The sequence below is a fragment of the Oryzias latipes genome, chromosome 5 (genome assembly GCF_002234675.1).
Source record: "Oryzias latipes chromosome 5, ASM223467v1".
Lineage (NCBI taxonomy): Eukaryota > Metazoa > Chordata > Actinopteri > Beloniformes > Adrianichthyidae > Oryzias > Oryzias latipes.
In genome coordinates this window covers 1322181-1348588 of record NC_019863.2, presented here as the reverse complement: position 1 = coordinate 1348588, position 26408 = coordinate 1322181, and the positions used below count along the sequence as shown (strand labels likewise).

Genomic DNA, 26408 nt, shown 5'->3' with positions numbered 1-26408 from the left:
TTTTCCTGGATTTTGTCACTAGAGCTGATCTCAGAGGCACCTTTACCTAAAGAGTTTGGAGTTTTTGCACCTAAAGCGATTTTCTCTCTGAGGATGTGCATTGATGTGTATTTTCATTTTAATGCATCCAAACATTGGCAACTATAGACATAGCTCCACCGAATTCAGTGGTTTGCAGTTACACTGTTCTTTCTGCGAGTGGATCTATCGGAGTCTCTCTGAAGATCCAGTTGGTTCTGTCAGAACCAACATCAGAGACAATGTGGCTGCAGCTGTGGACGGCTGAGCGTTGTGGCCGCTCGCTCTTCTGGAGGGTTGGATACAAAGCAATCTGAGCTGATCTTCCTCAAACAATCGTTGCTTCAAATTCATCAAAGTCTTTTTAGTTAAATTCTTGTTGGCTGTTCACACCAATGAAAGCTCCACCTCTGTTTGAGCCGTAAGACTGAACCATTAACTTCTCAGTCTGACGGCAGGATTCTGTTCTTTGGCTAAAGTTAGCCGAGACATTTTTTCTTAATAATGGATACAAGGTGAAACATCTTCAGCCTAAAAAAGCGAGGCCCAGGCGACTGCTGTGGAACCGGCCTGCATGAATAAGATACTGACTGGGGGATATTCAGAGGAATGGCGTTAAACCAGAATTTTAAACTCCTGAAGGAGATTGGACTGGGCTCTGGACAGCAGTGCAGGACTCTGAAATCCACTGAAAACTGAAAGTGAAGGAAGCGTCAGACTGTGTGCTTCCTGTCAGCCTTTCAGAGGATGACTCAGCAGCTTTAGGACACTTTCTGCTGTGTCAGCTGACCTTTTGGTGTGTGGAACAGTTTGAGTTCCCTCTGTTTTGTGAGGAAACTCTGGCTTCCCGACCAAAGTTTGATGACATTTGACTCTAAAGCATCAGGCAAAACTGTAGAACAATCAGGCTGCTATTGTAAAAGGATAAACATGTGAAATTCAAACTGTTTTACATTTTGATGAGCTTTGTCTCTGTCTGTCAGGAGTACATCATCCGAGTCCAGAGGGGCGTGTCTTCAGACAACAGCTGGCAGGTAAACCCACCAATCACAACCTGAACAAGCAAATACAAGTATTGTACTGTCATTTAAGGCCTGCTGATGAGGGGCAGCAGCTTCCTGGATGTTAACCCTCCAGCTTGTGCAGGTTATGCCCCCCCCCCCCCCCCCCACACACACACACACATGTGACTACATTTGCTCAGACCTTCGCTGTGTTTACATGGACAAAAGTAATCGGAAAGAACGCCTGATCAAACAAAAAATGTGTCATGTAAACACGCCGTTCTGAATAGTCTGTCCCGATCAGACTCGTTTGGATCAAAATTTCTTTCTGATTGAGATAGGTGGGTTATGCTGATTGTAGATCCGATTGTTGTTCATGTAAACGGTTCATTCCGATCGTGTCACTACTGCCTATAGTTTACGTCATGCATAGACGGTGTGGCGCTCCAGAGAAAGCTTTAGAGCTCTAACAGGACCGACCGGCTGCCGGACTCAGGAGAACCGTGTGTCCAATCAGAGCTCGGACCGTCCGCTCACACAGCGGCTTTGTTTGGGACGGTGTGTGAGCTTTTCAAAGCAGAAATGTGGCTCAGTCCTTAGAAACCGTTCATACAATCACGTGGATTTGTGTTTCCAGTAGTGTCCCGACAAAATAAAGGCTGATGTTTTTCCCACATATTTACATGCAGCCAGGATGCAGATTGCAGAATCAAAGGCTAAATGTCATCACGTGTTAGCCTTCTCCTGACCCTGGCTTCTTCCAGCGCCGTTCTTCTTCCACAAAAAAGCACTGATGACACGGATTAAAAATAAAATGATGAGCGAACAGGCCGAAAAGTGTGACCTGAAAAGTGGTCCTGATTTTAATCAGACCATTGATCCCATCAAGATATTTTGCGGATGTAACTAGTGGCAGTGTCTGATGCAGGTGTGTTGGTTGCAGGTGATTCGCCGTTACAGTGACTTCGACATCCTCCACAGCAGCTTGATGGTGAGAATCTTAAACTTTCCTTCATAACCTGCAAAGTTTTGTTGAAAGTCCTGCCAAGACTCAGATCAGACCCACAAGTGTGGACCAAAATGCAAGGGTGGGACTGTCCTCCCCCAGAGGTGGCCGGGGCGAGGGAAGTCTGGGCATCTTTGCTAAGACTGCTGCTCCCGCGACACGGTCCCGGATAAACGGAAGAGGATGGATGGATGGATGGATGGATGGATGGATGGGAATGTCCAAACCAGGAAGTCTGCACTGAGATTCACTTGTTCAGTGTTGGGGAAATCTGAAAGGCAGAAGAACACCTTGACTGAGACGCTTTTGTGTGGAGTTGGTGGAGAAGGAGAAGTCAGGAGTGAGATGCACCCCCAGGAACTTGACACTGTTGACCTTCCCCACAGTAGCACCATTTATGGTCAGATGTGTGTTGTGGTGATTGCCAGATGCCCTGAAGTCGACCACCATTTCTTTTGCTTTGTCCACGTTGAACTGGAGGTTATGGGGCTCAGGACGCACCCCTGTGGTGTCCCTGTGCTCACTGAGATGGGCCTGGATGTGTGTCTGCTGATCTTGACTGTCTGCAGCCGGTCTGTCAGGAAGCCGACTGTCTAGTTGCGGGTTGCCGTGTCCACGCCTAGTAGCCTCAGCTTCTCCACCAACTGTTGTGGGATGATGGTGTTCAAAGCCGAGCTGAAGTCGATGAAGAGGACTCTGGCGTAGGTGTTCTTCCTCTCCAGACGCGACGGTGTGATGTGGAGAGTGGTGGAGATGGCATCTTCCGTGGTTCTATTTGCTTTGTATGCAAATTGTAAAGGGTCCATAGTTATTGGAAGACTGTTGTTGATGTGCTTTAGGACTAGGTGCTCCATATATTTGGTCACAAATGGAAGAAAGTCGTTTGGGCAGGCTGGATTTGAGTTTTTTGGGACCGTTGTTGTCCGGGCCGGCCGCTTTGCATGGATTGATGGTGGAGAAGGCCTTCCTCACCTCAGCGGTTGACAGCTGCAATGCTGTGTCGCTAGAAGACAGCGGGAGCATCTGTGCCTGGGTGGAGTTGTTAACTTCAAACCGGGCGTAGAAGTTGTTCAGTTCCTCTGGTAGAGAGCGGTTGTTCTGGCATATTGTCGAGGAGGGGGGGCTTATGGTCCGTGATGTACTGAAACCCCTGCCACAGTTGACATGAATCTTTCTCGCACACGAAGTGACTGTTCAGTTTTTGTGCGTACAGCTTCTTCGCCTCTCCGATCAGGTTTTTCCTTGCCAGACTATATGCTGCTGCACCTCTGGATTTAAATGCCTTGTCCGGGCTCTCAGGGAGCGCACGTCTCCTGTTAGCCAAAGTTAATACAGTAGTCAGATTGTAATTGTCCTTTTCCTCTTTACCTGTCCCCAGGTGTGTGGCATCAGCCTCCCTCTCCCTCCAAAGAAGCTGATTGGAAATATGGACAGAGAGTTCATTGCTGAGAGGCAGAGAGGGCTGCAAACATATTTGGACTCCATTACCCAGCATCCCCTGCTCTCAAATTCTCTGACAGTCAAAAAGTTTTTAGACCCCAGCAACTACTCTGCTAACTACACAGGTTTGTTCTCCGTGCATTCCAAAGACATTTAGTCCCTTCCTTAAACCAAACCTTTTACACCAGCACCCAGCATCCTGATTGGTTCACTGACGGCCTTTCATGGTGATGCCTCTTGGCTTTAACTGTGTTTCTAATTACCCACCCTCCTGCCTGTTAGGGCCCCCCCCCCCCCCCCCATTGCCCCTCCCGTAGTTCTGGTCCCCAGATGTTGTTATTATTTTCAGACGTTTTTTAGGGGAAACTGCTGATAAGTTTTCTTTAAGTAGACAGAGGGGCAGACGTGCACATGGGGGGTGCCACAGTTTTCCGTTTAAAACCACTGTTGAAGTGAATCCTGTGGCACATGGGGGGTGCCACAGTTTTCCGTTTAAAACCACTGTTGAAGTGAATCCTGGTTCAGTGTGCATCGCTAGTCTGTATCATGGAGTGAAAAACAGAGGCCCCACCCCTCTAATTAAAGTTTATGATGATACTGAGGATCCAAAATGGTGCTTTTGTTTTTACATTTTACTTCAACCCTAACTTTAATATTTTCTGTGAACTGCTGGAGAGCATCACACTTTTCCTGTTTGTAGTAATGACACTAGACGGATGTCTAATTGTGGTTTCCATTGATCATTGGATTGGGACTTTAAATGTTCTGCCATAGAGAAGCAGCCATTAACTCTCTTCAAGGTTACATTATTTACCTCAACTGTGTTTTCTTTGTCAGAAATCGCACTTCAACAGGTCTCCATGTTCTTCAGGTCGGACCCAAAGTGGGAGATTCTGGAGCCCCTCAGGGACATGGGTGAGACTAACTGACTGCTTCTGTCTTTTTTGGTTGATGTTCATCATCATCTTTTCCATTAATTATGCCCCCCCCCCCCCCCCCCCCAACACACACACATAAATATTTAATCTGCAGGTTGTAATGCTATCATCAGATTGATAAAAGCAGCAAAGAAACGCAAAAGGAAAATTAGAATTATAGCCTTTTAGTTTAAACAATCAAAGCCTTCATTTGCATTTTTAGACTAATGATTCAGATGGGGGCTGCACGGTTGAGTAGTGGTTAGCACTCTCACCCCCCAGTGAGAAGGTCCTGGTTGGAATCCTTTGTGTTTGCATGTTCTCCTCATGGGGGTGTCGGTTTTTCCAGGAACTCTGGCTTTTTCCACAGTCCAAAACAGGATTCAAAGGGTACCGGATGATTCTGAATTGCCCTGAGGTGTGAATGTGAGTGAGTGATGCTTTCCACAAAGTGTAGAGCTGGTCCACTGTTCCACAACAGGACACCAGATTTCCACCACTGCAGGTGCTGAGACCCTACTTCACATCACTAGTGTCTTCTGCTGGTCCCCTAACAGATATAAAGGCTGACACCTTAGCAGCCCATGTTACATGTGGTGATGAACACGCATCAGCTGTTCTGTGTTTTCCAGGCTGGAGGATCAAGAAGAAGTACTTCCTGGTTAAAAACAAAGAGCTGCCCAAAGAGAAGTACCTTCTGAGCTGGGTGAGTGGAACTGCTGCTGCTCCTATAGGTCCACCTATGTTTGGACAGGTCTTCAGAAAAGCGTGGCTCTGCTTCATGTCATCTCTTCTCTCTGTTGTGCTTGGATCAGTCAGTCAGTCAGTCAGTCAGTCAACCTTCTTATTCGCAGATGGAGAAACAGAGAAACAACAGTTCTGGGGTTTACCGTCATTTCTGTTGTGTTAAAAACCTGCAGCTAAGCTGTGTTTGTCCAACGTCCTCTTCTGTCTGACGACACAATGTTGTTAGTAATCAGTTGAAGGTCTTTAGGCTCCTACTCATTTACTTTAAACTAGTTATTTGAGTTTTCGACTTGATTTGTTGCATTGCTTAAATGTAAAAATTAGTTTGTTTGAAAGAAATAGAGTATAATATTGTTGTTGTCTCTTGTTTGTACAAGAGACGTGATATATGGAGAGGAACAACATTTAATAGACTTATAGTGTATAATGTTCATTAAAATGGTAACAAATCAAATTCTCCATCGTGGAGCAATTAGTTTTTTTTCCATTCATTCCAAATCCAAAAAGTACATCCAAATCGCTTGTAGTAATTATGAATCTGTTCCACTGTTTAGGAGTAGACAAAGTGTCAGTGTGGCTCCAGTTTACCTGAGGCAGAAACAGTCTGTGGTGGTCAGTCATCAGGTTTTAGAGAAAAACAGTTTGAACAGAAATTCATCCAATCACAGCTCAGACTTTCTTCACATGGAACGTTTTGTTCCGTCTACATTTTACTAAACTCATGTTTTAACCCTAACCTTCTCTAAACAAGCCTAACCTGAGGAAGAGTCACTTCCTTTACTGCAGCCAAACATTTAAAGGATAAAGTACATGTTTGATGCTTTTATGAATACCAGTCTTCTTTTATGTTATAATAGTGGAAATAAAAGTGAAGGATTTTCTACCAGACTGGAATCTCCATGTTTGATTCTTAATCATCTTAAAAAACTTCTGTCAATCAGTCCTGTTAACCATGAATGCTAAAGCCGCCGCTGCCACAGAATAAAGAACTGGTCCAGAGTTCTGCCTCAGTGTTCAGCTCTAAAATACTTTTACATGATTTAGATTAACACAAAAAGACCCTAAAGTGCGTTAAAATGATTGTCCATGTTAATTCAGTAACACCTTACTTACCACGCCGACCCCGTCTTCAAACGTTGGAATCCTCGCCGGCCTTCAGGTCAGAGTCTTCTCTGATGCTGGAGTTGAACCCACAGCTCCTGGTGTGCTTGGATGGCACACCAGGAGCTGTGATGCATGTTGTAGGTTGTTGTTTTAAAAGCTTTATTGTCCGTTTTGCACTGTTGTGTATGAGCCACAGACCTAAAGTTAGATTGGGTACCCTGCTCAGTCTGATGTCAGGTCTTCTGCTCCACACAAGCCAGACTTCTGTACCGTAATCAAGGGGGATTACTGTTTGAGGGGGATTACTTTTTGATGCTAGTAGCTTGGCATCTTTCTATTGTTTATTTTTTTTCTGAAAGAGGAAACCTGTTGAATTGGTACTGAAATCCCATTCAGCTTCTCTTGAACTTACTCTGCTTCTCCTTGTGTACAGGTGGATCTGGGTCCTGATAAGGTCTTGTCGGACAAGGACCTGCAGTCGGCCATGAAGCTGCTGACCAGCTTTTCTGTAGGTGCCACAGATGCAGAAGTAACATTTTGTGCTGTTGGAGCTGAGAGCCACCATCACAAACCATCACAAACTCAGACCGTAGTCGGAAACCGCTGTTATTTCCGGTCAGGACGCAAACAGTAACCAATGAAGCGGGATACCGTTGCTCTGGAACAGGCTAGAAATCGTTTATTTCTTTGCTCGGATCAAACTGTTAGTACAGCACAACGTCTGCAAACACTTCCTCATTCAAAACTCAGAGAGAGCACATAAGCCGGCCGAGCAGCCCTCCTTTTTCCTCTCATCCCCTCTCCTGCCTCATCCAGGAGCGCCCATGGCAACGCCTCCTTCCGTCGCTGCATTGTCTCCATGACAACCGCAGTCACACAAAAAAAGGGGGAGGGTCTCACCATGCTAAACATTTGTCGTTTGGACTGTTATGATAATTATTAAGGGCCTGCTCGCTCATAATTTTTTAAATCCGTGCGGTCAGTGCTCAGGTCTGTGGAAGGCAGAAATGCTGCTACGTTACATAGTCCTCAGAACTTCTACGTTTGATAGTTTCAGCATTGTATAGTGTAAATGCAAAAATCGGATACGGGTCACTTTTAAAAGATGACGTAAGCGGGTCATCAGAAAAATCTGATATAGTCAGAAAATCGTATTTGGGCATCAAGACCTGCAGTGGAAATGCAGCCTTCAAGTATTCAACCTGTTGTCTTCCACAGACGCCGTACCTCTGTCCGCTGTTGTTCTCCAATGTGAGTGAGTCCTCTGCTCTGCTCATCCGGCCCTTCAACGAGAGCGGCTGCCTGAGAGATCACATCTGTAAGGTGAGTCCCGGGGTCAGCTTGGAGCTCCGCCCCCACGCTCAAGCCAGCGGCTGGAAGGTCTTTGTCATTTCTTTGGGATTTTCAAGTCTCTTCTCTGCAGGTGAAGCCCAGAGACAGTTACCTGAAGAAGTACTGTAATCCCAAAAGGAGTCAGGGCCTGGAGCTGGAGCAGATCAAACTGTACGGCCGTCAGATTCTGGAGGTATGCACGCACGCACACCTGCGTGGGCGGGGCTACATGTGCACATGTGCTGGCGTGCTGCAGTGGCGTCTGTGGCTTTGTGTTCAGGGCCTGAAGCTCCTCCACGACAACGGCATGTTTTTTGGTCACCTGCACACGTCCAACGTCATGGTGGAAGAAGACGTGTGTCAGCTGCTGGAGGTGGAGAACGGCATTCTGGGAGTTCCCTCTATGCTGCGAGCAACGTTCAGCCAACTGAGGAAGATCAACGTACGTACACAGGTCAGATGAGCCTGATGGGGAATCCAGCTTCTGTCAGTGACAACGGCGTTGTTGTCTGCAGACCACAGAGAGCATCGACGTCTTCTGCTTCGGCCATTCACTTTACGAGATGACATATGGTCGACCTCCCGACAGCGTGCCTGTGGATCAGTTCCCCGCCGGCCCCCATACGTCTGTGGGTGTGTACTTGGAAACACTTTTGACCTCTAGCCGGCTCTTCTACGCTTATCTGGGAGAAAGGGAGGTGTCTGAAGTGGAACAGTGGTCTGACCGCCGGATTACCCGTAACCTAAAATCTAAGAGTTCTTGATGTCTTTGAGAAGTGATGCAGCAAACGTGGAAAACTAGTTTTTCCTGCTTTTGCTTAAAGTGTGATGATCTGTAAGAAGAGCAGACTTTAGACTTTAGACAATGTTTGGGGGGTCATGCCATCCTTTTCAGCTTTTTTGTGTGGTTTTGTCCGTTTGGGCCTCAGTGTCGGTGCTGGAGTCCATCCTGTCTTCTGAGGCGTGTAAGAGCGGGATGCCCTCGGTGTCAGCGCTCATCCAGACGCCGTGAGTCCTTCACCTACATGCACACCAACACACACCCTGTAGCTCCTTCACCCACACGCACACCAACACACACCCTGTAGCTCCTTCACCCACACGCACACCAACACACACCCTGTAGCTCCTACACGCACACCAACACACACCCTGTAGCTCCTACACGCACACCAACACACACCCTGTAGCTCCTACACGCACACCAACACACACCCTGTAGCTCCTACACGCACACCAACACACACCCTGTAGCTCCTTCACCCACACGCACACCAACACACACCCTGTAGCTCTTTCACCTACATGCACACCAACACACACCCTGTAGCTCCTACACGCACACCAACACACACCCTGTAGCTCCTACACGCACACCAACACACACCCTGTAGCTCCTACACGCACACCAACACACACCCTGTAGCTCCTTCACCCACATGCACACCAACACACACCCTGTAGCTCTTTCACCTACATGCACACCAACACACACCCTGTAGCTCCTACACGCACACCAACACACACCCTGTCGCTCCTACACGCACACCAACACACACCCTGTAGCTCCTTCACCCACACGCACACCAACACACACCCTGTAGCTCTTTCACCCACACGCACACCAACACACACCCTGTCGCTCCTTCACCCACACGCACACCAACACACACCCTGTAGCTCTTTCACCTACATGCACACCAACACACACCCTGTCGCTCCTACACGCACACCAACACACACCCTGTCGCTCCTACACGCACACCAACACACACCCTGTCGCTCCTACACGCAAACCAACACACACCCTGTAGCTCTTTCACCTACATGCACACCAACACACACCCTGTCGCTCCTACACGCACACCAACACACACCCTGTAGCTCCTACACGCACACCAACACACACCCTGTAGCTCCTTCACCCACACGCACACCAACACACACCCTGTAGCTCCTTCACCCACACGCACACCAACACACACCCTGTAGCTCTTTCACCTACATGCACACCAACACACACCCTGTCGCTCCTACACGCACACCAACACACACCCTGTCGCTCCTACACGCACACCAACACACACCCTGTCGCTCCTACACGCACACCAACACACACCCTGTCGCTCCTACACGCACACCAACACACACCCTGTAGCTCTTTCACCCACACGCACACCAACACACACCCTGTCGTTCCTACACGCACACCAACACACACCCTGTAGCTCTTTCACCCACACGCACACCAACACACACCCTGTCGCTCCTACACGCACACCAACACACACCCTGTAGCTCTTTCACCCACACCAACACACACCCTGTCGCTCCTACACGCACACCAACACACACCCTGTAGCTCTTTCACCCACACGCACACCAACACACACCCTGTAGCTCTTTCACCCACACGCACACCAACACACACCCTGTCGCTCCTACACGCACACCAACACACACCCTGTAGCTCTTTCACCCACACGCACACCAACACACACCCTGTCGCTCCTACACGCACACCAACACACACCCTGTAGCTCTTTCACCCACACGCACACCAACACACACCCTGTCGCTCCTACACGCACACCAACACACACCCTGTAGCTCCTTCACCCACACGCACACCAACACACACCCTGTCGCTCCTACACGCACACCAACACACACCCTGTAGCTCTTTCACCCACACGCACACCAACACACACCCTGTCGCTCCTACACGCACACCAACACACACCCTGTAGCTCTTTCACCCACACGCACACCAACACACACCCTGTCGCTCCTACACGCACACCAACACACACCCTGTAGCTCTTTCACCCACACGCACACCAACACACACCCTGTAGCTCTTTCACCCACACGCACACCAACACACACCCTGTAGCTCCTTCACCCACACGCACACCAACACACACCCTGTCGCTCCTACACGCACACCAACACACACCCTGTAGCTCTTTCACCCACACGCACACCAACACACACCCTGTCGCTCCTACACGCACACCAACACACACCCTGTAGCTCTTTCACCCACGCGCACACCAACACACACCCTGTCGCTCCTACACGCACACCAACACACACCCTGTAGCTCTTTCACCCACACGCACACCAACACACACCCTGTCGCTCCTACACGCACACCAACACACACCCTGTAGCTCTTTCACCCACACGCACACCAACACACACCCTGTCACTCCTACACGCACACCAACACACACCCTGTAGCTCTTTCACCCACACGCACACCAACACACACCCTGTCGCTCCTACACGCACACCAACACACACCCTGTAGCTCTTTCACCCACACGCACACCAACACACACCCTGTCGCTCCTACACGCACACCAACACACACCCTGTAGCTCTTTCACCCACACGCACACCAACACACACCCTGTAGCTCTTTCACCCACACGCACACCAACACACACCCTGTAGCTCCTTCACCCACACGCACACCAACACACACCCTGTCGCTCCTACACGCACACCAACACACACCCTGTAGCTCTTTCACCCACACGCACACCAACACACACCCTGTCGCTCCTACACGCACACCAACACACACCCTGTAGCTCTTTCACCCACACGCACACCAACACACACCCTGTCGCTCCTACACGCACACCAACACACACCCTGTAGCTCTTTCACCCACACGCACACCAACACACACCCTGTCGCTCCTACACGCACACCAACACACACCCTGTAGCTCTTTCACCCACACGCACACCAACACACACCCTGTCACTCCTACACGCACACCAACACACACCCTGTAGCTCCTTCACCCACACGCACACCAACACACACCCTGTCGCTCCTACACGCACACCAACACACACCCTGTAGCTCTTTCACCCACACGCACACCAACACACACCCTGTCGCTCCTTCACCCACACGCACACCAACACACACCCTGTAGCTCTTTCACCTACATGCACACCAACACACACCCTGTCGCTCCTACACGCACACCAACACACACCCTGTCGCTCCTACACGCACACCAACACACACCCTGTCGCTCCTACACGCAAACCAACACACACCCTGTAGCTCTTTCACCTACATGCACACCAACACACACCCTGTAGCTCCTTCACCCACACGCACACCAACACACACCCTGTAGCTCCTTCACCCACACGCACACCAACACACACCCTGTAGCTCTTTCACCTACATGCACACCAACACACACCCTGTCGCTCCTACACGCACACCAACACACACCCTGTCGCTCCTACACGCACACCAACACACACCCTGTCGCTCCTACACGCACACCAACACACACCCTGTCGCTCCTACACGCACACCAACACACACCCTGTAGCTCTTTCACCCACACGCACACCAACACACACCCTGTCGTTCCTACACGCACACCAACACACACCCTGTAGCTCTTTCACCCACACGCACACCAACACACACCCTGTCGCTCCTACACGCACACCAACACACACCCTGTAGCTCTTTCACCCACACGCACACCAACACACACCCTGTCGCTCCTACACGCACACCAACACACACCCTGTAGCTCTTTCACCTACATGCACACCAACACACACCCTGTCGCTCCTACACGCACACCAACACACACCCTGTCGCTCCTACACGCACACCAACACACACCCTGTCGCTCCTACACGCAAACCAACACACACCCTGTAGCTCTTTCACCTACATGCACACCAACACACACCCTGTAGCTCCTTCACCCACACGCACACCAACACACACCCTGTAGCTCCTTCACCCACACGCACACCAACACACACCCTGTAGCTCTTTCACCTACATGCACACCAACACACACCCTGTCGCTCCTACACGCACACCAACACACACCCTGTCGCTCCTACACGCACACCAACACACACCCTGTCGCTCCTACACGCACACCAACACACACCCTGTCGCTCCTACACGCACACCAACACACACCCTGTAGCTCTTTCACCCACACGCACACCAACACACACCCTGTCGTTCCTACACGCACACCAACACACACCCTGTAGCTCTTTCACCCACACGCACACCAACACACACCCTGTCGCTCCTACACGCACACCAACACACACCCTGTAGCTCTTTCACCCACACGCACACCAACACACACCCTGTCGCTCCTACACGCACACCAACACACACCCTGTAGCTCTTTCACCCACACGCACACCAACACACACCCTGTAGCTCCTTCACCCACACGCACACCAACACACACCCTGTAGCTCTTTCACCCACACGCACACCAACACACACCCTGTCGCTCCTACACGCACACCAACACACACCCTGTAGCTCTTTCACCCACACGCACACCAACACACACCCTGTCGCTCCTACACGCACACCAACACACACCCTGTAGCTCCTTCACCCACACGCACACCAACACACACCCTGTCGCTCCTACACGCACACCAACACACACCCTGTAGCTCTTTCACCCACACGCACACCAACACACACCCTGTCGCTCCTACACGCACACCAACACACACCCTGTAGCTCTTTCACCCACACGCACACCAACACACACCCTGTCGCTCCTACACGCACACCAACACACACCCTGTAGCTCTTTCACCCACACGCACACCAACACACACCCTGTCGCTCCTACACGCACACCAACACACACCCTGTAGCTCTTTCACCCACACGCACACCAACACACACCCTGTAGCTCCTTCACCCACACGCACACCAACACACACCCTGTCGCTCCTACACGCACACCAACACACACCCTGTAGCTCTTTCACCCACACGCACACCAACACACACCCTGTCGCTCCTACACGCACACCAACACACACCCTGTAGCTCTTTCACCCACACGCACACCAACACACACCCTGTCGCTCCTACACGCACACCAACACACACCCTGTAGCTCTTTCACCCACACGCACACCAACACTAACCCTGTCGCTCCTACACGCACACCAACACACACCCTGTAGCTCTTTCACCCACACGCACACCAACACACACCCTGTCGCTCCTACACGCACACCAACACACACCCTGTAGCTCTTTCACCCACACGCACACCAACACACACCCTGTCGCTCCTACACGCACACCAACACACACCCTGTAGCTCTTTCACCCACACGCACACCAACACACACCCTGTCGCTCCTACACGCACACCAACACACACCCTGTAGCTCTTTCACCCACACGCACACCAACACACACCCTGTCGCTCCTACACGCACACCAACACACACCCTGTAGCTCTTTCACCCACACGCACACCAACACACACCCTGTAGCTCCTTCACCCACACGCACACCAACACACACCTTGTCGCTCCTACACGCACACCAACACACACCCTGTAGCTCTTTCACCCACACGCACACCAACACACACCCTGTCGCTCCTACACGCACACCAACACACACCCTGTAGCTCTTTCACCCACACGCACACCAACACACACCCTGTCGCTCCTACACGCACACCAACACACACCCTGTAGCTCTTTCACCCACACGCACACCAACACACACCCACTTCAGACCTAGACACACTCAGAAATGACATTTGATCTGTGGAAGGCCTGGCCAGGACTCACATTGATGTCTCTCAGGCTCTTCATTGATGTCCGGCTCAAACAGTCAGAGAAGCTCCAAATCAAGGTGAGCTCGGCTCTCTGTTTCCTGTGTTTAACCTCAAAGGGGGGCGGTCAGCCGTCATACGTCTCTGCTTGTCCTGCAGGTTCCTAGCAAGCTGAAAGAGGCGCTAAGGGCAGCAAAGGAGAAGCTGGAGAAGCGTCTGCAGGAAGAGCAAAAGCTGGTGCGTCCGTTCTTCATCTGGATGATGCCGTTGAAGTTTCTGATTCATTCTTACATCCTTTCCTTTCAGGGGAAATCTTTTCTCAGGAATTCTGTGAGGCTTTGAGAAGAAATAAAGCAGCTCTGCTTTAGGCCTAAAAACTTTTTATCTAAATTTAAGTCACATTAGAAATATCCATCCTCAATGAAATCATGAACATACATTCATCCTTCCCACTGAGAAACAGCAGGTCTGTGTTTAAGTCCACTGACTTTGGCCTATAACAGTTAAATTATTTTAAGAAATAAAACTAGTCGTGTTTTTCTATTGGATGTTTATTATATCAACTCAAAATTTGGGTGAATTTCCTAATAGAATTTAGAGTGAAACCTAACGTCATGGAGCCCCATATTCAGAGTAAAAAGTTACTTCAGCTATGAAGAAAATATTTGATCAGAGTTTCAGGTTCTAATGTAATCTAATTAACCAGAGCCGTAGGTCCAGCTTCCAGCAGGATCATTGGAGAACCTCTGGGTGAGCTGGAGGAGGAAAACTAGGAACCCACCTTCCAGCTCAACAACTACAACTCACTGGATTCTGCAGTGGAGTCCAGACCCTTTCCAAAAAAACTAGAATATCGTGGAAAAGTGTATTCATGTGCATAAGTCCATAAAAAATGAAATTTTCATTGAATAGAGAATTAGGGCCCACTGTTTAATTGGTATCAAGTGTTTATTTAATTATTTAGTTTTACATAAATTGAGGTTTCAGCTCATAATCCACAAAAACAGAACTTCAGAAAACTAGAATCATGTGGAGAAATCTCCATTTACAGTTTTTGCATAAAGATAAAGACAGATTCTGATCACATCCATGACGACGGTCTTTTGTGATAGTGGTGATAGTGATAGTCACCACAGTCTGCAGGCCAGTCCAGCACTGTGATGGCATGGGCATCACATGGTGGTGTTTTTGGCGGTACGGGCCAGGTTCTGCTGGAAAATGAATCCTACATCTCCATTCAGATCCTCTGCTGAATCCTTCACTGCACCACAATGTCATGAATTCAAATGAAAATACCTCAAAATGAGGCTTTTCACAGCAAGTATTAGGTTAGATGAAAAACAGATTCATTCATTACAGGCTGTAATAAATTAATCGCAAGCAAACACTAAAATGTTTTTCTTCTTTCTTTTCTAATTTTGCTAGAGGCATAGGCTTTGTTTGAATTCCCACCCTACTCTCTCACTACTAAACTCTGGAGTGAGTAGTGAAGGAATTGGACACAGCTATAGTCTTTCTGGACATAACGGCGTGGGGAATCACAGGCTGATTGACAATGTGCCATCTTGTGTGATTATAGCTCCACCATCATAGACGGCTGACCCGGGCGCAGTCCCACCACAGCTCAGAAGAGGAGAAGAAGAGGAGGAAGATTCTAGCGAGGAAGGTCTGCTGACAAAAATCCTGTATATCATCCAATAGTAGTCCTGGCATTTATTCCTATACGTAATGTGGCTGCCGGCCTGGCGTTTATTAGAGACGTTTGTCTATTGGAGACGGCGTTTATGTAATCACAGACAGAATGGTGATGGCTAACGGGTTCATTTTTAGGTGAAATTTGGTTCCACAACACATCATTGTATGACGTTCTGATCGTTTCTTTTCTCTTTGAAGCATCGTCAACCTCCGTATCAGAAATCCTCTTCGCTTTCACGCACATCGTTTTCCTGGAGACACGCCCCTTTCAGATCTTGATGGAGTCCGGCCACTATTAGAGACCGGTGTCTAAAGCAGCGAGGGAGCACCTGTTAGACGCGCCGTTTATTGCAGATATAGGGTTATAGGAAGAGTTTAGCAGAGTCCCACAGCGCTGCAGCCTCTCATGACTTAAGAAAAACAGGAAAATGGAACAAATGTGAGAGTTTTGGTTTACGCAGACGCTACCTACATTCCCACTTCTGAGGCATCGGACTCTCACTCTGGTCTCTAGCCAGTGTCTCTTTAGTCTGGCTCCACCAGCCATAACAGAATGACTTACCTCCCGTTCTCCCAGAAATCAGAAAACATCTTCATTCTTCTCTCTTTGTAGAAGTCCAGACAGACAAATGTAGAGCACAAAGAGGATATTTCTGTTCCAAACAGCAACAACTCTGGTAGGTAGTTTTCTCATCACGTATATGTGTTTAATGGCTTTAATGTCTTTACATCTTTCATAGTACTTCAATAAAATCTGGAGAATTTGAGATTCAATTTTTGTTTTTTCTTTATTTTTTTTGTTCTGCCCCTCTATTCTTCTGTCTGGTCCTTATAGGTATTGATAGAATATTGGATAAGATCACAGGGTTCCAAACAGCTTTGTGTTGTGAGGTCACGTGACGGATGTTGGAATCCCAAACTAGCGGTGTTAATGTGTCGCGTTCATCGCCATCAATTATTTACAAACAAATTAACAAAACCCTAACCAACATTTATGTTCTGGTATTAATGAGAAGTTTGTGGTGAAGACTTTTGGGATTATTAAGCAAAGTGCTTCTACAGTTTTTATGTGTTCATTTAAAGACTCTGGTGACTTGTTTTTGGGGTTTCCTCATTGTTCAAGATTTAAAAAAAAACTTCTCCTTGTTGTAAAAGTAAAGCTGTGGAAGTCTGTCACTTTAGGAAATCCTCAGAAGACCACTTTTTAGTAGTAATTTGATCTTTTACTGCAACACAGTGTCTCAAATTGAAATGAAAATACCTGAAGAAGAGGCTTTTCACAGCGATCATTAGGTTTGATTAAAAATAGATTTAGATTATAGTAACAGGTTGTGATTATTGGCACAGGAGGCCTGTTTCCAGTTTGTGTTGGTCTTTTCCATAGGAACTGTCCAGTTTGGGTCTTGGGATCACATGAGGACTGCGGTCTTCAGTCGGTGGTTCTGGGCTAACCCGTCTCTGTTCTCCTGCAGGTTCTGGAGCCAGTTCACCCCCCACATGCCCCTCCTCTCCCACACCTTCATCCACCACAGGTGGGTCCTCCTCCTGTTTTTCTATACATCTGCACCTTTACCCCTCGGTCTGTTCTGTATCTATGCAGGGGGGGTCAGTTAAAACGGTGTGATCAGCTTCTGTCTGTCTCTATTTCTGGCTATATGACCTGTTCTGTCTGCAGGATGATTTTACCCTCATTTATTTTTAAAATGTTTGAACACAGATGGGATCCCAATCCCCCCCCCCGGAAATACAGATTGATGGGAAATGACTAAATAACCATCTTCTTCCTCTCTCTTTCTTCTTCTTCTTCTTCTTCCTCCATAGAGCATGCTTCATACTGACTTTGGGTAAAGTAGAACAGTGATGGTGGTCTCTGATGGGTTTTAAAGGTGCAGTACCCTTTCACTCCATCAAGCTTTCAGTCACAAAAAGTGGAGGCAGAGCTGAGCCGGAGAGTTTTTACCAGAAATCCTGTCAGAACTTTTGCTTCACTGCATCTACAGTCTTCAGATGATGTGAGAGTAGGAACAACATACTGTGGAATGTTATACCCATGGGGGCCACTAGATGAGAAGTTCTCTGAATGTTCCCTTCAGCTCTGGTTCTGAGTTTGACAAACGTCAAGTGTTCAATTCCAGTTGATTTTAGCCCCACTCCTCTTTCCACATGCAGTCACTGAGATTCAAAGTGAAACCCTTTCAGATGAAGAGTGTAGTGCAGTCTGGAGGATCGTGTGAGCGCGGCGATGCGGCGCTGCAGTTACACGGAACATGGCGCTCCAAGTGGAAGTTGTTTCTGCCGTTTCTTTCCAAATCTGCATGGTTGTAGTGCATCTGCTGCTCTTTACCTGCATCTCAGCATGTTCATTTGAGCAGATACTCCTCAATGAAAGAACTCCTCATTCTAGCTTTGAAGCCCCCAAACCTGAGGGGGGGGGGGGGGGGGGGGGTCTCTGTAGGCTTTCAGTATTTCTTTTTTTATCTTGTTATTGATTGTTCACAGAATCCAAACCAATCTGCGGTCTATGCTACTAACCGCAGACGAATAAAGGGACTGGGAGTGAGGAAAGGAGTTCTTCTGCTGTGATTCAGCTTTGAGCTGATATTCAGGATGTGATGAAAGCTGAGGTTCATCCAGGGCTGGGCCATCAATCAATGGAATCTAATTTGCTGTTTCAGACTACTTTTGGGAAAATGGAGATTTTATTTTCCCAGCTCTCTGCTCTCTTGCACTTCAGTTGTTCAGAGTAGAGTCGGTCCGTCGGTCTCTCTCAAAGTGCAGATGTTAGAACAGCAGTAGGCAAAGATGAGCTACTTCCACGAGGCTGAGGAAAAACCAACATTAGCGCGCTGTTTGCTTATAGATTTTTTAATCCTTGCTTCCAGTGCTTTATTATTGGCAGAACGAACCCAGCAGAAGGGTTAGGATTAGGCTAATACATGATGACAACATTTAGCTGGGGATGAAATTCAAATGGAATAAATCAGCTTTTATTTTGTCTGGATCTGGCTGGTAACACAAGTTCACATGATTGTTGGCATGGTTTCTCAGGACTGTTCATTCAAAAGTCCTTCTGCCAGCTCACACACCGTCCCATAGCCGAGTATCTCAAAGCAGAGTAGCTTGGAGATACTAATCTCCCAGGAGACACGGTTCTCCTGTATGGAAGCGATTCTGTAGCATAATTAAAAATAAAAGTCAAAACCAGAAATGCTTTTCATTTTGAAAATGAAAAAGCATTTCTGGTTTTGACTTTTATTTTTCATTGAGTTACACAAATGCTTCCATACTCCAGAGTCTGGCAGCTCGCTCACGCAGAGTAACAAAGCAGCTTCCCTGCCTGCAAACAGGAAGCTACGAGTCCGGCTGCTCTGCTCAGAGACACGGTTCTCTGTGGAGCAGCAGGTTCATTCTAACAGCCACAGATCTTTTCACAGAGTGGGCTGTGGCAAAATCTCTCCATAAGCACTACAAAGAATAATGTCAGACACAATTTATGAGGGAAAATAACTTTAGGTTACAAAAGGAAACATGAAATGAAAATATGTAGAGCCCGAGCAGGTCTCCACGCTATACGTAGTTTGTCCAAGTGGGGCCACCGTAGTGTGACCTTATCATTAGTGTCAGGCCCCCGACCACTTACTGCTGGCCGAACAGTTTTGGTACCTACACCGGTTTAAAGTCTAACTATATTTTCATGGATTTAAGACGCGACAAATTAATTCATAGAAAATGTATAAAAACTGTATTTAATAACTATAATAAGAGGTACTTTGTATGTAACTTTATCAGTAGTGTCTTTGTAACATTGAGCTGAAAAAAGCCCCCCCCCTCGTGAGAGCACTGCATCTTTATCTACAAATGAATGAACTGAAGGCAGAATTTAGTAAAAAAGTGTTTTCTCTGTCAATCTGCTCCCCTTTAGGAAATCTGTCCTTGTTTTCTCAGCAGGCTTGAATTTTCCAGTTGGTTCAGACTAAAGGTGACGGACTGACGCCACTCTTCTCATGGGGGGGGGCACTTTTCAGCAGGAAAACAGAAACAACACAATTGTGGTTGAAAATCTTAGACATTTTGAAAACGCAAAAAGCAGAGCAAAGATTGATTAGAAATCAAAACAGGAGATCTTTAGAACAACACGGTTGTTTTTTATCTGATGTTTTCACTACGTTGTGACTTCCTCTCTGTTTGCATTTATTGTAATATCATTTTTTGAAATACCATCTATAGTTTCATTTGGTTGGTAGATTTTTTTATCAACTCATCTGTTGGGTCAAAAGTGAGGTTTTGTTCTCTGGTTGTGACTTCAAACTTGGAGCATCAAACCACAAACAACTAAATCAGTTTCAAGGCTGCTGCTCTCAAAAATGTTGTGCTGAGTCGTTCTAGCATTTCTCTTTATGAGATGCTGAAGTTAGCGGTAGCTTCCAAAACATCTGCTGCAATGTTCTGCAGACATTTTTACAGCTGCTACTTTGTTGAAGTTGGTGTTAAAGCCAGTTTCTAAAGGAGATGTTAAATAAAATAGTTTTTGTAAAACATACAGTAGTCCATCATTTGGAATGTTTGTTTAAGTAAAAGCAGGAAGAGAAATAAATGATTAAAATCGAATTTGGACAGAAAAAATGAGAGATTTTTATTTTGGGTTAGCTCTATGTTGATCTGAGCGGCGTGAAGACAGTCTCTACCTTAGGCTTTCTGAAGACTTGAACCTGGTTCAGGGTCTCCTATGTTGAGGGGGAGGCTCTGGCTGATCTGTTGTCCCGGGACACTTAGAGAGGGTCAGAGATGCTGTGAGTGTGGTTTGAAGGGGTTTATCTGCAGAGCATTGAGGAACAGGGGGCTGTGATGGAGCCACAGCGTTCCAGCTGCTCTCCTGAACTCACCTCTTCCCTGAATTCCTCAGCCTCTTCAATTAGTTGCAGTCAGTTTGGAAAGTTCTTGGTGATTTTCTTTCTGTTGAACTAAAAAGACAATTGAATCTGAGTTGTTTTTCTTTTTGGATGAGAGCTTCACATTTGGAGGCGGTCTCCTTCACAGCTTCAGATGTTTTTCAACCATCAGAACTGATGGAGGGTAGATTTAGGATTTGAACTTGTAGAAACAGGAAAAGCTCTCTTCATTTTGGGTCAGCTTTCAGACGCATGCTTGGATTTGTTCCCTTTCATGCATGCACGCTTTGTTGGACCTGGTTCCAGTTGTTCTGGATTTGTTGGATCAGATTCAGAAGAAAACAGTTTCTCATCAGGCTTCTTCTCCTTCTGCACACAGCTCCTCCACCTGCTCCTCCCGTCCCGGACCGCTCCCCGACTCCACCCCAGCCCCCCCTGCCTGACGGAGCGGGAGGGGGCCGTTCCGCCTTGCTTAGCTCCATCCAGGCCTTCAGTAAAGGCAAACTGAAGAAGGCCAACACGACGGACCGGAGCAAACCCGTGATCTGACCCTGTCCATGGCATCAGAACCACAACACAATCTCTGCCCTGCCTCCCCCATCACTGGAACCCCCCCTAACGGACCTCCTGATCCTTTTTCCCATAAGCTCAGCTTTTCTCTGAGTTTGAACGTTTGGACCCAGAAGCTCGGCGTCATGTCAGGAATGGCCGTCAGACTTGAAGACAAAGAATAAAAACCACTGAAGCACCTTAGATCTGGGATCTTGCCTGCTGATCCTGGATCCTGAAGGGTTTGTCGTCCAGAAAAGACTGAGCTTCGGTTCCTCCCCCTTTGGGTTCCAGATAAAAGTTGTGCTGCAACAATCTGATCGAGCTTTGCCAAAATATTCTCCATTTCAAAAGGGCAAAATGGGTTGTGAGGGGATGTTTCCCTCCACCTGCAGAAGCAACACTCCGCTGTACGCTTGGTCTGAGGATTTTTCAGCCAAAATCCCATCATGGCGTTGATCCAGGTGGTCCAGTGCAGCCTCAGTCTCCAGAAACTGCTGCTCCTTTCTCCTCTCCAAAAGCCACAACAGGACTGAAGCCTTTGTGAGGGACTTTTGTATCTCCCTGACCCTTTTTTCTGCAGCAACCCCCTCACCATGTCACTGTGTCCTGCCAGGGTCCAGGAGGTTTCACCCTGAGCTGTGCCTGTCAGGCACATGAATGCATGTTCAGGGAACAGAACAGGAACAAGTCTTCTCTGCTGGATGGCCTCTGGGTTTGGGATTCTTCCAAGAATAAAGGAGTTTGAACATTTCTTGCTTTTAACTTCATTTGTTGTCTTCCACTGGAACGGTTTGTTGGTTTGATTCCATCCCGCTCCACAATCTTCAGCTGTGCCGAATCGTTGCTGCAGCTCTGAGATGCTCAGATGAGTTTAAAGTTTTAACAGAGAAGGCTGGGGACCCTGCAGCAGACAGAGGCCTGCTGACTGGGTTCGTTTTTTTTTTTTAATTCAAACATAAATTAAAGCTGCGAGCAGCATCGAATGGCCCGCAGGCGCTACCTGGTCACCCTTAACCCACGCTACCAGCCTTTAGTACAGACCCTTTAGCATTTACACAGACCCAATTTTACAAATTGATGTAAAAAAAAAACACAACTTTTTTTTGTGGCTTTTCTGTTGGTTTTATCTCCATGGAAACCATTTTAGGTTTGGTTGCCTGGGAACACTGAACAGATCGACGCAAGAAGATTTCCTTAGCAACAGAGGTTTTTTGCTAACCACGCCCACAGTGTTATATTTTTTTTTTGTTCAGCTCCAGCCAGGGATCCATGCATTACATTTTCACAGTATTCTGAGATCGACACTAGTTTAATCTCACCACACGCATGCCTTTCAAAATCTACGTCCTCTATATGCCGTTTCATGGCTGCCGTTTATTAAACGAGCGCAAAGATAACTGAGCGAGTGTCGTCAGGTACTGAGTGAACGAACCTACAACTGTGAAAACACGCCGCTAACCGAGCGACATCGCATTTTACAACAGCATGGATGCAATCCTAACAGAGCGGTGATCCAGAATCAACGCAGCAGCATCTCACTGTTGTTGATCTAATGTTGATCTTTTTTCCTTCATTCCATCAGCTTTACCTCTTTTGGGTCTGTCATGTTAAGGCCTGGGAACAAAAATCAAACGTTAAGTAAGACACCTATCTAACTAACAAACAGATATGAATGTATTTATAAACATTCAAAGATCAAAAAGAATATTTAAATCTTAAGCGGTAAAACAAAGATTCATTTGACTACAGGGTGAGATGAGAAGCTTTTGTTAACCACAGGCTAACACACGCTTCCTGTACTTGGAATAGCGTGGTAGCACTTTCTCAGACTAAAGCGTTCATGTATATTTACCTAATAGTGATTTTCACATGAGGAAAACCTGCAGCACAAAAAACCTGCTGCACTTTCTCACCTTGGTCTTGGCCGTTCGTTAACGTTTTAATCCACGTTACATTCGTCGTTTTTTTTCTACACTGACCAAAAATATAAACGCAACACTTTTGTTATTGCTCCCATTTTTATGGTATGAACTCAAAGATGTGAAACATTTTCCACATACACAAAATAACCAGTTCTCTGAAATATTGTTCACAAATCTGTCTAAATCTGTGATAGTGAGCACTTCTCCTTTGCCAAGACAATCCATCCCACCTCACAGGTGTGCCATATCAAGATGCTGATTAGACAGCATGATCATTGCACAGGTGTGCCTTAGACTGGCTCAAGAAAAGGCCACTCTGAAATATTCAGTTGTATCACACAGCACAATGCCACAGATGTCGCAGGTTTTGAGGGAGCGTGCAATTGGCATGCTGATAGCAGGAATGTCCACCAGAGCTGTTGCCAGGGAATTGAATGTCCATTTCTCCACCATAAGCCGTCTCCAAAGGCGTTTCCGAGAATTTGGCAGCACATCCAACCGGCCTCACAACCCCAGACCACGTGTAACCACACAAGCCCAAGACCTCCACATCCAGCAAGTCCACCTCCAAGATGGTCTGAGACCAGCCACTCGGACAGCTGCTGAAACAATCGGTTTGCATAACCACAGAATTTCTGCACAAACTGTCAGAAACCGTCTCAGGGAAGCTCATCTGCATGCTCGTCGTCCTCATCGAGGTCTCGACCTCACTCCAGTTCGTTGTCGTAACCGACTTGAGCGGGCAAATGCTCACATGCGATGGCGTCTGGCACGTTGGAGAGGTGTTCTCTTCATGGATGAATCCCGGTTTACACAGTTCAGGGCAGATGGCAGACAGCATGTGTGGCGTCGTGTGGGTGAGCGGTTTTCTGATGTTAATGTTGTGGATCGAGTAGCCCATGGTGGTGGTGGGGTTATGGTATGGGCAGGCATACTGTATGTTATGGGCGACGAACACAGGTGCATTTCATTGATGGCATTTTGAATGCACAGAGATACCGTGACGAGATCCTGGGGCCCATTGTTGTGCCGTACATCCAACAACATCCCCTCATGTTGCAGCATGATAATGCACGGCCCCATGTTGCAAGGATCTGCACACAATTCTTGGAAGCTGAAAACATCCCAGTTCTTGCATGGCCAGCATACTCACCGGCCATGTCACCCATTGAGCATGTTTGGGATGCTCTGGATCGGCGTATACGACAGCGTGTTCCAGTTCCTGCCAGTATCCAGCAACTTCCCACAGCCATTGAAGAAGAGTGGACCAACATTCCACAGGCCACAATAGACAACCTGATCAACTTTATGCGAAGGAGATGTGTCGCACTTCATGAGGCAAATGGTGGTCACACCAGATACTGACTGGTTGTCTGAGTCCCCTGACCCCCTCAATAAAACAAAACTGAAGATTTCAGAGTTGCCTTTTCTTGTGGCCAGTCTAAGGCACACCTGTGCAATAATCATGCTGTCTAATCAGCATCTTGATATGGCACACCTGTAAGGTGGGATGGATTGTCTTGGCAAAGGAGAAGTGCTCACTATCACAGATTTAGACAGATTTGTGAACAATATTTCAGAGAACTGGTTATTTTGTGTATGTGGAAAATGTTTCACATCTTTGAGTTCATACCATAAAAAATGGGAGCAATAACAAAAGTGTTGCGTTTATATTTTTGGTCAGTGTATTAAAGCCTAAAAAAAAGGAAAGTCCCGCCCTGCTGCCTACCCGGATTTGACCTGCAAATTTTGGCCAATCTGACCAACCAGAAAGGTTACCGCCCCCAAGTGACAGACACACCCCCTGAACATTGCTCACAAACCCAGTGACCGCGCAGGAGTGTCGCTCAGTTAGGATTGCATCCGCGCAGTTGTAAAATGTGGGGTCGCTTGGTTAGCGTTGTGTTTTTCCAGTGGTAGGTTCACTCACTCTGTTATCTTTGCGCTCGTTTAACCCTTGTGCTATCTTAGGTGACCTCACCCTTCCATTGACATGTTCTCCCTACCATGACAAAGGTGGATAAAGGTGGAAAGATTTCATGTAATCCATGGACACCAGTGAAGATCACAAATCATTGAAGAAAAAAGGTTCAGAGCACTGTCTAGTGGGTCTAGATGACCCAACTCCCAACGGTAAAGTGCCTAGTAGGGCTGCACAATATGAGGAAAACTCGCGATATTGGTGATTAATATTGCGATAACGATATAATTTGTGGTATATAAACAAATAGCAAAACAACCAAAAACATCATTTCCATTTCACTGCAACAGTTTAAAAATGATACAACAACTGACCCTTGTCGACATAGGAGGCAAACATCAAACATAAAAGGGCTCATCTGATTGATCAACAACGTAAACGGGTCCTTCCGATTGGTTAAATGCATAAAGGGATTTATTTCATTTGTTCAATATTTCAAGCTGCCATTACTTTGTTTTAGCACATTTAAGGTAATCATTTATGGCGATTTTCGCCGTCTTTTGCACAGCTCGATGTCGCGATAACGATAAATTTGTGGTTAAAGTGTGCAGGCCTTGTGCCTAGGATAGAACAAAGGTTAATTAAAGGCAGCCATGAAACACCATACTTCTACTTGGAACATGTTTCTCCATAATTGCTTGCTAATGATGGCTGAGAAGTTAGGAATGAGCCTGTACCCATTGTCAAAGGTCGATGAAACTCTGGGTTGTTGTAGACTTAAGCTGGCAGCATGTGTGTAAAATTTAAAGGGAAAATCGCCATCGTTGTGTCTGAATTCCTTCACTACTCACTACATAGTGCACTACATAGTGGCTTCACTATTTTCTAGTGCTGTCCGAATCTAAAGTTCCAAAATCCAGGGCCCTAGAAATTTCCCAGAAGTCTCTGCGAAAAAAACCAGTGTGCATTCATGCATACATTTAAAATGTATTTAAATGTATTTTTTTAAACAAACCATTAACGTTTTTATTTTCAGAAGACAGTGGATTCATGGAAGATTGTCGTAAAAAACACTCTTATCAATTCGATTTTAACTTTGTGAAATCAATCACGTCTTGTTCGCCATTTAGAGAAGACAAAAAGTAGTGAGCATGGTGTCTGAGTTGCTTTTAAAATCCAGGGCACTATATAGTTTTTTTAGTAGTAAGGGGGTTAGGGTGGAAATTTGGACAT

General features: G+C 47.1%; 1 protein-coding gene across 2 annotated transcripts in view; it reads left to right on the top strand.

The window, feature by feature from the left end:
• pxk (PX domain containing serine/threonine kinase like) overlaps positions 1-22083 on the top strand; it is a 29979-nt gene extending 7896 nt beyond the window's left edge. Inside the window, exons 2-19 of one of the 2 annotated variants that reach the window (XM_023954699.1) lie at positions 1002-1052; positions 1966-2013; positions 3407-3593; positions 4306-4383; positions 5018-5091; positions 6670-6744; positions 7455-7559; positions 7660-7761; positions 7849-8010; positions 8084-8201; positions 8498-8576; positions 14228-14276; positions 14356-14433; positions 15776-15862; positions 16505-16568; positions 17364-17423; positions 17713-17777; positions 21160-21269. In XM_023954699.1, the coding sequence (XP_023810467.1) occupies positions 1002-1052; positions 1966-2013; positions 3407-3593; positions 4306-4383; positions 5018-5091; positions 6670-6744; positions 7455-7559; positions 7660-7761; positions 7849-8010; positions 8084-8201; positions 8498-8576; positions 14228-14276; positions 14356-14433; positions 15776-15862; positions 16505-16568; positions 17364-17423; positions 17713-17729 (1434 nt within the window). In that variant the 3' untranslated portion in view covers positions 17730-17777; positions 21160-21269. Of the gene's footprint in view, positions 1-1001; positions 1053-1965; positions 2014-3406; positions 3594-4305; positions 4384-5017; positions 5092-6669; positions 6745-7454; positions 7560-7659; positions 7762-7848; positions 8011-8083; positions 8202-8497; positions 8577-14227; positions 14277-14355; positions 14434-15775; positions 15863-16504; positions 16569-17363; positions 17424-17712; positions 17778-21159 lie in introns of both variants that reach the window. The other variant, XM_023954698.1, reaches the window with a different exon arrangement.
• The last annotated feature ends 4325 nt before the right edge of the window (positions 22084-26408 follow it).